Consider the following 12,961-nt stretch of genomic DNA (forward strand, 5'->3'; position numbering starts at 1 on the left):
CACGAGAGAACTAAGGCTCTGAAATTACAAGATGTGCCCAAGGTCACACAGTTAGGACTTCGAGATCTGGGACTAAAACGCAAGAGAGCAGACTCCAATTTCATGCTTTTTTTCCCGTAAGAAAGACACCCTCCTGGTTTCTATTGTTGGTTAAATGACTATTTTACAGCTTCTTCTCTTCTGAAGTTGTGGTCTGCTCTGGCTATGAAAGCTCTCCTGCTTCCAAGGTCTGTGCAAGCCTGATTGAGGTGTGATCCCAGGCTGTGTGAGTCTTCCTGTATTTTTGCCATCTGTAAACACTGCAAGACGCTTCACTTATTTTTACCATTTTCTGTTTGTATGTGACTCTAAAGAGGAATCTAGCAATTCAAAATCTCCATGTCAAAATTTTTTTCAGCCACTGGCAAAAATAACTCAGAAGAAAGTATTACCTTTGACAGAGCATACCCATTTCTCCATAATTTGAAGGTGTTATTAGATTTATCTATAAATGAAACTACTGTGTGCTTTTGTGACAGTTACTTGCAATCTTTGCTTTCTTGAATATGTTTAGAAGCAGCAAATGCAAATATGGGATTTGTGGCTGGATAACGCCAGCAAGAGCTGCTCGTGCTTGCTCTACTCTGTTCCTTCATTGATGCCCATGAGGTAATCAAGATGCAAACTATGTCCTGAGATGTGCTTGGTCAACTCAATACCATTTGGAAATACATATTTTATTTGACAGCATTCATAAATCACATATTTTCCCCTCAGACTAACTTGCAGTGTGAAAATGCTTCCCTATGTTAGAAATGGGTCTCTCCATTCTGCTGAGGAAGGAGGAAACAGAGTCTAGGTTTCACAGCATGTTGAAGATAATATTGAGCAGGCACATGTACAGGTTTAAAATGGTGTCCTTAGAGTTCATGTTAAGCAATTCTCTAGTGTTTTCTGTACTGCTACCTTAGTGGTGATTTTGACACAACATAATCCTATTAGTAAGAATTAAATCACTCTTCACAAAGACTATTCATAAGTCGGTATAGCTGATATGTAGCTTCATACACCCGATTCAGATACATTTAAGCTCTTCCTCTTCAGTAAAGAAGCACATTATTTTTAAACTTCTTCATTGAGTCCAAGGACACAGGACACATGAAGAAACTTGGTTGCTACTTCTCCCAATTCCAAATCACTTTTCCTTAAACTTATTCCCCTTTGTCCTGAGCCTTTGAGCAAGCAGGAGAAGACGCCCCTTGTTTTCCCATTTCCACAGGAATAAGTGAATGTTTTCCCACTCAGAACAAGACCTCGGAGGTGTAGGCAGGAAGAAAGGAGCAGAGCTGCCACCCAAGGCGCTCACAGGCCAGAAGGCCTGGACCTCATTCTCCTCTCGGGCACTCGCAGAGCCTGGCAGGCTGCCGTTCACCTTCACTGAAATGGCCTGCTGGCCCTTGGGGCACAGAGACAGAGCAGGAATAACCAGCTGCCTGCTGGTGGTGGTTCTGCACAGACGGTTATTGCACTGACTTAGAACCAGTTCAGGAGGAGTAAAGGCCAGGTAGCAATTTGTAAACCTTACCAGAAACATTTTGTTCATCATACTAAAGAAAATTACAAGAGAAAAACTTTCCGTTTTTATAAATTTATATGACTTGAAAAATTCTCAGGAAAACTGAGAACGCTGCTTTGTATTTATTTATTTTCTTTCCTTCAGGCTATCATGATCATTGAAGTATTATGACAAGACAAGACAAAAGGATTAGAGGAGATACTGTAATTATGTGATGTCTTTTTTTTTTATTGTGGAAAGATATACCTAACATGAAATTTACCATTTTAAATGTTTTAAATGTATAGTCCAGTGAATTAGGTATATTCACATTGATGTGTTAACTATTACCACCATCCATCTAGAGAACCTTTTCATCGTCCCAAATTCTGTACCCATTAAACTCTAACTCCCCATTCTACTCTCCTCCCCAGCCCTCGGTGACCACTATTCAACTATCTGATTCTATGATTGGACTATTCTAGTTACCTCATATAAGTGGAATCATACAATATTTATCTTTTTGTGTCTGACTCATTTCACTTAGCATAACGTGTTCAAGGTTCATCCATGCTGTAGCACATATCAGAATTTCATTCCTTGTTAAGGCTGAATAATATTCTACGGTATGTATGTGCCACATTTTGGACCTTTTTGTAAAAGTCATCTTTTCCTCATTTGTCTCTTCCTCCTTTCTTTGCTTCCATTTGGCTCCATATTTCTCACTAACACCCACCTTCCTTGCCTCCCTACACATATTTCCCTTCCTCCACTCTTCCCATTTCTCCTTTCTCTCCTCCCTTATATACTCAACATTTTCACTACATGGTTAATATTAGGATTATTATATACCAGGTATGTAATAATCTTTTTACAAAATACTCTTTTATGAATATTTTAAAAAATGAGATAAAACTCATTTATCTAGTTTTAATTTTTTAAAACCATTTTAGAAACTTTTAACAATGATGGTCCTTATGTCATAAGATTCTTAGATAGATGTAGTTGGAGGTGTAGTCGCAGATTTCTGCATTAACTACTACCTTTGAATAGGTTACTTCTGTCCTCTGGTTTCCGTTTTCTAATACGTAAAATCAATTGTACTATGTGGTCTTTGGAGCCCTAATATTCAGGGACTTATGAAGATCAATCACGTGAATGAACTTCTTGGCAAGAAGATATTGATTTATTTAGGAAGCTTAATTCCCTGCAATGAACTTGGTAATGGACAATAACAGCATTGTGAGTTTAAGCCTTAAAATGTGAACAATGTTCACAAAGATAGAAAGAAGTTTGGCACATCAATTATGGTGTTTTTTTGCAGATTTGTTTTCTATATTTTTTCCATTAAATTTGTAGCTAGTTGTTTTCTACAAGTCCCTCTAAAGCTACTCAGTTGCTTCATCCCACTATCAAAACATCCTACTACTAATTAATTCTAGCTTATTGAGTTTTCAAAAAGAAAATGTGGCAAATAACACCAAAACTTGAATCCATACCTGAGAATGAAGCTCCTTACAACAAAGTTCGATCTTGTTAAACAAACAGAACCTCATAATCTGTAGGGCTGCTTATGTGCCTTACCCATTCTCAGCTTATAAAAACATACACACAAATCTTTATCTGCAACTTAATTTCTTTGCAGACCAAAATGGTCCATTTCCAACATTCAAAGACTTTCTCCTTACTTTTTTTCTCTGTAGATGGCAACAACCCTCCTTGTTATGAATTACCTCCTTTTATCACCACAAGAAAAGATTTGGTGCCAATTACTTAAACCAGTCATTACAGAGGTCTGAAGCATGGTTTCTCCATCTAGCTGGATCCCTACTACAGAGGAATGATCAAGTTACTGAGCTGTAGTTTTCGGAGGCCTGGTAGTTTCTTGGAATCTGCTGAGGGAAAAGAATTTGTGTCCTGTCAGCCTGGGGTCCTTTCAGGACCTGAAGCCCATCCTACAGTGATACAGCTTTACAAAAGCGCTTCCCTCTCTCTCCTGTTTGAATGTATAGGTCAAGTCCTGCCTCCTCAGTTCCAATTTAACACCTGTCCTCCTGGCTCAACTCACAGATGCATGATTTATATGTTCTTTTGATGTTTCTTTAGTTAGTATCAAAAGATATCTTCGGACTCTCCTCCCTTGTTAAAAGTATGGATCTTACTCCTATGACCTCTTACTTGTTTACTGTCATCCACAGAGGGTGAGATATCTGGCCACTGGGCAGAAGAAATGTAGTTTCTTACTAAACACAAGTATCTACTGCACTTTTAATCTTGGCTTTTGGATATTATGCCAGATTTACCAACAGAGTTCATGAAAAATAAACACAGGTGTGAAATTTATCTTGCCTAATGTTAAGATTTCAAGTCAAGTTAATGATTTAATACAATGATTGAGCCAGTACTTTGAGTAGTCTTTAAATGAAAAAGTCAAATATAATAATAACTATTATTCAGCCCCTTTTAAATTTGGAGTTTTGGATACTGCTTGCTTCTTTTGTCAAAACTCAAACCATCTCTCCAAGGCCACACCGGTCCAGTTCCAAAAGTGACACACCACTAACTTTCACACTGCAAGCAGTGTACAGGAGGTAGACTGTGCAGTTATTTACATTTAAATGATTCTGTTTAGGCTAGAAGCAGGCCACTTGCTCTAGGCTGATGTGTTTACACTGATACAGCTGTGTATTCTCATCTACTTGGCATCAAATACACCCTTTTGGGAGACAGTTAAATGTGGTTAGTAGTTTACATAGAAATTAGTTGGTGACATCAATAACAACACATTTTAAACAACTGAACCACAAACTGAGTTCAGAGGCCAGCCATCTAGTCAGGCCCTTTACTTAGCTGAGCATATATTTTGTGCCCCTTAAGAGGAAGTGAACATGGGTTAAAGCACAGGCTCTGGAGTCGGATTTCTTGGGTTAGCATCTTGGCTGAAGCCTCCAGCCATGAGATCTTGACGTTATCTACCTCATGAGGCTTTTGTAAAGAAATGAGCTAACATAAGAAAAGTGCTTAAAACAGTGTCTGACATAGGACAGGCACGTTACAAACATGCTTTGTTTAAAAGTGATATATTAGTGCTGTGGTGTGGTCCAGACATAAACCCAGCTTACTCAAAAAACTTGTACATGTTCAATGTGAATGAAATAATTATGGGCAAATCATAGAATCTTAGTTTTGAAAGGGATCTTATAGGTCTCCTAGGGGAACTTACCATCTAAGCTGTGCACAGCATCCTAGTACATGGCCTTCCATACACAGCATATCAACAAGGATTAAAATGCACGCTATTGCTGGAGCACACTAGCCACGTGTGGTGGCACACTGGAGTGTGTGTTACACGTGTGCCATGATCTTGCTCCTTCATCCCACAAGGTCAGCCTCTTGTCTTCACCCCCAAAGTGCTGTACACATTTAAGATTCATCCACGTGATTACATGCATCAGAAATTCATTTCTTTCTACTACTGAGTAGCATTCCGGTGTATGACTATATCACCATTTTCTTATCCATTTACCTGCTTAAAAACACTTGGGTTGTTCACATGTTGGAGCTCATAGGAATACAATCTGCTGTGAACATTATTGTGCAAGCTTTTTATGGCTATATCATCTTTATTTCTGTTGGGAAAATGTCTAACAATGGAATTGCTAGCTGACGGTAGGTGTAGATTTGACTATATAAGAAACTTCCAGACTACTTTCCAAAGTGGTCACACCATTTCACAGCAGTGAAGGGGAGTTCTGGTTGCTTCACATTCTCCCCAACACATAGTGTCATCAGTATTTTAAATTTTAGCTATGCTGATGATGTGATGGGGTATCTCCGTGGTTTTAATATGCATTTCCTTAATGACTAATTATATTGAGCATTTTTTGATGTGCTTATTGGCCCTTTTTACATCCTCTTTGAAGTGTCTGCCAGATCATTTGCCCATTTTTAATCAAATTGTTTATGCTGAGTTCTTTACATATTCTGATTACAAATCCTTTATCAGATCAATGTGTCATAAATATTTTCCTACAGTCTTCTCTTTTATTAATGTTTCTTTAAAGAATTGATATTTTTTAATGTTGATAGCTTATCTATTTTTTAGGATTAGAACTTTTTGTTCTGTCCTAAAACTGCCTAATCTAATTTTGTGAAAACAATTTCCTATGTTTTCTCCTAGAAGCTTCATAGATTTAGCTTTTGTATTTTAGTCATATTCCATCTCAAATTAATTTTTGTGCGTGGTAGGTAATGAGCTTCATATTTAGTAATGTGTTTATCCATTTGTTCCAGGACCATTACAGGAAAGACTATTTTCCCTCCTTTGAATTATCTTGGTATCTTTGTCAGAAATTATCTGATCATATATATATATATATATATGAATGGGTCAATTTCCGGGCTCCCTCTTCTGTTCCAATGAGCAGTTTTCCTTATACCAATATTATACCATCTTGATTATTATACCTTGAAATCCAAATGTGTAAGTTGTCAACTTTGTTCTTCGTTTTCAAGATTGATTTAGCTATTCTAGGTCATTTACATTTCCTTTTAAATTTTAAGTTGGCTTGTCAATTAAAAAAAAGTCTGTTGGAATTCTGACTGGGATGGCTTTGACTCTCAATTTTGAGAGGATTGACATCTTACTAATATTGAGCCTTCCAATTCGTGTATTTAGGTCAATCTTCTTTAGCTTCTCTCTGCAATGTTTATTTGTTTTAAGTGTACAAGTCTTGCACATATTTTGTTCAATTAATCCATAAGTTTTCCTTTTTTTCTATTAGAAGAATACTTTAAACTTTTAATTTCCAATTATTATTTGCTAATATATTGAAATACTTTGTGTGTGTGTGTGTGTGTGTGTGTGTGTGTGTGTATTGACTACTTTGTATGCTGTTATCCTGTGGCCTTGGTAAACTAATTTATTAGGTCTTATATTTTTTTAGGAGACACTTAAGGATTTTTCTACACAATCAATCATCTGTGAATAAAGATAGTTTTACCACTTCCTTTCCAACACATAAGCCTTTTATTTCTTTTTCTTAACTTAGTATACTGGCTAGGACCTCCAGTCCTATTCCATAATGTTGAATAGAAATGATTATAGTTTTCTTCCTGATCTTCATAGGAAAGTGTTAAGTCTTTGACCAATAGTGAAAATACTATACTAGCTGTCAGTTTTTTTTAAAAGTTCTTTATCAGGTTGAAGAAGTTCTCTTCTATTCCAGATTTTTTTGGAGTTTTTACATAAGTGATGTAAGAAAAATGAAAATGAAGGCTTTTTTTTTTTTTTTTTAAGTCCAATTTCAGAAATGTAACTAGGGGTAGCTTTGAGCAGCTATGGCTTTAAAAAAAATTGTGGTAAAATACATGTACCATAAAATTTACCACCTGAATTATTTTTAAATGTACATTTCAGTAATGTTAACTGCATTCACAATGTTGTGTAGTTAATCTTCAGAACTCTTTTCATCTTGCAAAACGAAAACTCTGTATCATTAAACAATAACTCACCATTGTGCTTTCTGTCTCTATGCATGACTAGATATCTTGTATTAGTAAAGTCACACAGTGTTTATCTTTTTGTGGCTGGCTCATTTCACTTAGTGTAATGTCCTCATGGTTCATCCATGTTGTAGCGTGTGTCAGAATTTCCTTTCTTTTTAAGGCTGAAGAAATTCCATTGTATGTACATACCACGTTTTGTTTATCCAGTCATTTGTCAATAGACACTTTTTGACTGTTGTGAATAGTGCTGGTATGAACACTGGTGTATAAGTGTCTGTTTCAGTCCCTGCTTTCAGTTCTTTTGGGTATATACTCAAAAGTAGAATTGCTGGATCATACGGTAATTTTAAGGAATTGCCTTACAGCAGATGCACCATTTTACATTCCCATCAATGGTGCATAAGAGTTCTAATTTCTACACATTCTTGCCAACACTTGTTGTTTTCTATTTTTTTTATAGCAGCCATTCTAATGAGTATGATGTGGGAAAATGAAGTTTAAGTCATTATACATATTTTCCAAATCCTCACATATGTGCCAATTATTAGGGAGGATTGTTATGGAAAAGATTCCTGTCCTGGGGGCAAGCTTGAACATGATAAAGTCTAATAGAACATGAATTCTCCTCATTCCTAATTATTTTTAAATGGTCTATATTTGTTTCTACCAATCTGTGCCTTTAACTGCCAATAATGGCTTTGCAGATAGAACAAAAGTCATTTGAGCGTCTCTAAGGCTCCTTTTTAGCGGAAGAAAAACAGAAATATGTGGTCTTCTTCCTCTAATCTTAGTTCATTTAACTACGTATCACCCAAAAGATTTCATGTTGTCTATGCAGTATCATTACTTTAGAATCAGAAAAAAGGAAAGCGAAAACAAATGTAATTTTAAGAAGCATAACATGTATATTTTTCTCATGTTATCTTTTCATAAAAAAGGCATTATGTAGTTGTACAATACTGCTAGGTTCCCTTTCTCACGGCTGTATCTTCATCCCCAACACAAATTCTTTAAGAGTTCTAAATTAAGTACATCCACAAATGTTCACAGAATATACTTAAGGGAAACAGTGCATTCACAACAATCTAAATGTAATTTAATTTATCTGGCTTAGATTCGGATCAAATTTGATGGCACGGTAACCAGGCACAGCTTAGCTTTTATATTTATTGTTACTAAGTTCTCAGCTAGATTCAGTGCCTTCTAAAACCCTCTAAAGGAGTATGGCTAAAATACAAACATCATCAGATAAATGCAGCAAAGCCAGAAAACTAGGAAATCGAATCATTTTTTTCTCTCACCTGAAAAAGTTGAAAAAGTATCATTAACTTAGTTCTTATTACTGAACCCCTCAGAAAAGACATGATAGAAAACAACCTTGGGAGAAAATCATCTTTGCATTTCCAGGGTCTCATAGAGCATCCAGTACTTGGTAGGTATTCAGTAAAAATGCATTGAATAAATAAATGGTTGAGGGTATTAGTCTGTGTTTTTTGACTTCTGTGTGTACATTCCTTGATGTCCAGAAAACTGTCTTAATACTAAAAACAGAACACATTCAGAAACTCATGGCCAAAGTGTGATATAATAAAACGTACTTCTGGTCTTTGCCCCTCATTTCTTACACAGAACTTCAAAAACCCTTTGAACTTCCTGACTGATAGTTGTGTGTCTTTGTTATGCTAATGAGACAACTCAGGGTGGGTCCTTAGATAGTTTCAGCAGGAGCTGGCCACACCTGAAAGACTATGCACATTTGGAGAGGGTAGGAACTTCCAGCTTTGACCCTCCAAGGAGGCCAAAGGGTCTGAGATTGAGTTCAGTTATAGCCAATGATTTAATCAGTCATGCCTACATAATGAAATCCCATATAAAAACTCTGGATATGGAGGCTAGTGGAGCTTCCTGGTTCATGAACTTTCTGATGCACTGGGAGTGTGGTATGCCCTAACTCCTTGGGAACCAGAGCTCCTATACTCAAGAGTCTCTTAGACCTTTCCCTAGGAATCTCTTCATTTGACTGTTCATTTGTATCCTTTATAATAAAACGGTGATTGTAAGTACAGAACTTTCTTGAGTTCTATGAGCCATTCCAGAAAATTATCAGACCTGAGAGGATCATGGGAAACCTAAAATTTGTGGTTGTCCAGGCAAAAGTGTGGGTGGCTTGGAGACACGTGCAATTTGTAGTTGGCATTTGAAGTGGGGCAATCTTCTGAGACTGAGCCCTTAGGTTCCGGAGTCTTTGCTAACTCTGAGTAGTCAGAACCAAATTGAATTGTAGGACGCCCCATCAGTGTCAGAGAATTGGTGTCAGAATGTCATAGAAGAAACTACAAAACAGCAACAGGTAGGAGAGGAGCCTACTGGATTCTGCTCTGCACTGGCATAGCATTTGTTGCCAGAGATTATAATTCCCATGTGGGCTGGAAACCTTGACTCAATTGGCTTAGGTTAAATTACGTGCCCAGCGTCTGGCACAGTGGTTTGCATAGTCATTGTCCCAATAATTGCTGGAGAATAAATGACTTTTATCTATGTGATCACCCAAAAAGTACATTTTGTGAGTGAGTCGGTGGAGAGAGTTAAATATCTCAGAGTTAACATAAAGCACTTCAGCATATCTCATGGATAGAAAGTATACATGTGTTGAATCTGGTCATGCCCTCTGAAGAGTTAAATGTCAGTTAATCATGGTCTGTATACTAAATAAAAGAGCTGGAACCTTGGTCTGGTTGGGGGTAGGCCAAAGCCACAAACCCAGAATGCTTCAGTGAATAAATCCACAGCCAGATCTTACTCTCTCAAACTAATGGCTTTGCTTCTTTGGACTTTTGCTGAACTTTGCATAAGAGCAGGTACAAATATAGCTTGGGGGAAAAATTGGGGCCACTGCACTGAATGAATACTTTGAAACTCTGGGACAGTTACTGGAATGCTATTTAGCAGCATAGTAAATCCTGCCCAGTGTCACTTGTCAGCTCAGATTTCCAGAAGACATTTCTTGTAGCAGTCAATGGTCAGTCTGCATTGCATTAGTATGCTTCACAACTTTATGTATTGTGGTTTATGTGGGCAGATATTTTGAGACTCAGCTGTGGAAGAATATGGCTGCTTTTAACATTCTAGGCAAAAGCTCCACTCTGAGAAAGCAGACTAGACTTTTAGCCTTGTTAGTATTTTGGGAAGTATGTCATCATAATGATATTTCCAGGCTGCTCTGGCAATAGCCGTAAGAGAGAGACCATTGACACAGCCTCCTTAAATTAACAAAAGGGGGGATACCATTTTCTACTTATACAATTGGAAAAGAATTTTAAAAATAATATCCAGTATACTGAGACTATATCTCTACACTACTGATAAGAGGGCCATTTGGCAAAACAAGTAACTTAAAAACATGCATACTCTTTGATGCCACAGTTTCACCTCTAAGCATGAGTCCTAAGAAAATAATCTTATCTCTGTAACTATTTATCCATTAGTTTATGTTAAACACAGTGTTGTTCTTAATAGTGAAAAATTGGAAATCCACAAAATGTCTTAACAGTAGGGAATTGCCTGAAGAAATTTTGCTATATCCATATGAAGGAATAGTATTCAACTGTTAAAAATAAGGTTGTAGAAGAATATATAATGACATGGAAAATTGTTCATAGTCTATCGCTAAGTTAAAAGCCGCTTACAAAACACTATGTACACGGCAAGTCTATTTTTGTTTAAAAATCATGCAAAAGAATAATCTGCCCATGTGCATAGAAGAAAAGGCTAGAAGACTACACATTCAAATGCTAATAGCAACTATTCTGGGGTTCTGATCTTTACAGGAGGTTTTTACCATTTCTTTTATGCTCCCTCTAGCAAATCTTATATAACAAATATTATAGCAGCAATTTGGGGGGGGGGGGGTAGCTTTAAACATTTCAAAGAAAATGAGCAGCAAACAAACAAACAAACAAACCTATGATGAATTAGGATTATTTACTAATAAAGGAGCAAGAATGTTTTACAGTATTTGATTAAACCCTGGCACATTCCAGGACTTGACGTTCAAAGGCAGTTAGTTCAAAATAATTTACACGAGCCCTCATGGCACAGAATGGTCTTAAAAGTTTTCTCTGTTTTAATTTAATATGCGGCCTGACATAGTCACACAGATGCCACCTCGGAAATGACAGGTTTCAGCTCTCTAGCTAACACTCTCCATGCCATTGACATCTAACAGTGAGGCTACGGAAAAATAAATGAAGAGCTCGTAGCCCAGATCCATACATAGACAGATCCATCACAGATTATTCAGGAGAAGTTAGAAATGTGTGGAGTAAATCCTTAACCTCTGGTAGGTGATGATACCATCTGTGACAGCACCCAACCTTTTCTACAAGTGTCCTTTCCCTGACAGAATGGATTGGAGACATCATCTTATCTAGTCACATCATCCAACTGCCAGCAACTGATGCAGCTGGCTGGGTAGTGGACTCGAAATTTTAAAAAAAAAGACTGATGGTGAAAATGGCTACAAGGTAGAGAGCTTAGTGCACATGAGTACCCATCCTGTGAAATGTGGCACTTTTCCCTGTCTGTCTCCAGCTGTTCCTGGACCATAAAAGGGAAAGAGACAAGAATATATTTACGTTGCCCACAAATGAATGAGCCAGAGATCCAGACAAACTTAAGCTTACACTTGAAGTCTAAAAGTGCACCATTAGTGGCAGGACAGGGGAGAGAGTTCCAGCCTAATTTAAAGCTACTCTCAGCAAATTCCCCCCTTTAGCTGATCCAACCCTGCCCGGACAGGCATTTTGAATTACACAAAACCTAGCATACTGTAGAAAAATGGCAGTGGCTAGAAGTTTAAGCACATATGTTTCCGTATGACAACTCCAAGGAATATGCGTTCTTGATAGTCTTCCACAGTCCTCTGGGGACCAGTAGTGAGTCCAAGTTAACTTACCCTTAGGCATCTCCCTTACGTCTAAACTCAGAGTTTAAATGGAAGACTGCAAAGCATTTCACTACCAGAGATTCCCCAGGTATTTCCCCAGCCCACCATTCTTCCAGAAATGCAAATGGCCAGGAGGTCACAGAATACATCACTCATTAGCCTGACTGACTCACCTGGCTGTCGCTCGTCCTCCAGAAGCTTCAGTCTACAGGTGTGCAAACGGTTGAACAGGTGGCTGCAGCCTTCTCTGTGTAAGGCAGACATGGCTGTGGCTCCAGTATCACTAGGGCATTTCCCTCCCTCCACCAGTCACCTAAAACGGTCTTCACTAGACACCCAGAACCACAGGCGTACATGCAGATCCTGTCCTTCTGTGTAAAACATTTACTTCTCTAATAAACTGCCAAATGTTTCCCAGTCATGATTCTTGAAATAAACATTTACCAGTAGAACTTCCCCTACATATAAAGATGCCAATTCATTTAGATAAAAACACAACTTAATTCTTCTTTCATTTCAAAGCACATTGAAGCTTTCCCCCTTATAGTGTAAAATCCTACAAAGTAACTATGTCTAACAGATTACAGTTCGGGCATTTTTTGACTCCTTCTTCTGACATGAAATCGAATGCTCTGAGTATTTAGAGAGGACTGCTAGAGTAATACAAACACAAGGGGAGAAAAAGTGCTGTTGAGTTAAATCAAGTATTATAATTTCTAAGCCTGGTCCGAGTTACCCTCTGTGACAGCGGAAAGAGAACAGTTCTTAAGGGAAGCTGGAAGGAGGAGGAGCCGAGTGGGCCGGGCTGATTAGCATAAAGAGGCGGCAAGAAATGGCAACAGAGTCGCTTTGAATAAGAGTGACCAACGCAGGGATTCTAAAAAGGAGTCCTGACGTTACAGTAATTATATATCTGACTTCTGCTACTTTGTCATTAAAAGCTCAAAGCAGGGGTTTATGCTGCATGGATATTC

At 37.7% G+C, this 12,961-nt stretch overlaps 1 protein-coding gene across 2 annotated transcripts in view; it reads right to left on the reverse strand.

The window, feature by feature from the left end:
- RANBP3L (RAN binding protein 3 like) overlaps positions 1-12,730 on the reverse strand; it is a 44,917-nt gene extending 32,187 nt beyond the window's left edge. The window contains exon 1 of one of the 2 annotated variants that reach the window (XR_016020605.1): positions 12,161-12,717. Coding sequence is in view for 1 of the 2 variants with exons in the window: in XM_019737316.3 (XP_019592875.3) it covers positions 12,161-12,251 (91 nt within the window). In the remaining variant the exon portion in view is untranslated. Of the gene's footprint in view, positions 1-12,160 lie in introns of both variants that reach the window. The other variant, XM_019737316.3, reaches the window with a different exon arrangement.
- Positions 12,731-12,961: the final 231 nt, after the last annotated feature.

The sequence above is a fragment of the Rhinolophus sinicus genome, chromosome 3 (assembly GCF_057876585.1).
Source record: "Rhinolophus sinicus isolate RSI-liver-muscle chromosome 3, RSI-T2T, whole genome shotgun sequence".
NCBI lineage: Eukaryota > Metazoa > Chordata > Mammalia > Chiroptera > Rhinolophidae > Rhinolophus > Rhinolophus sinicus.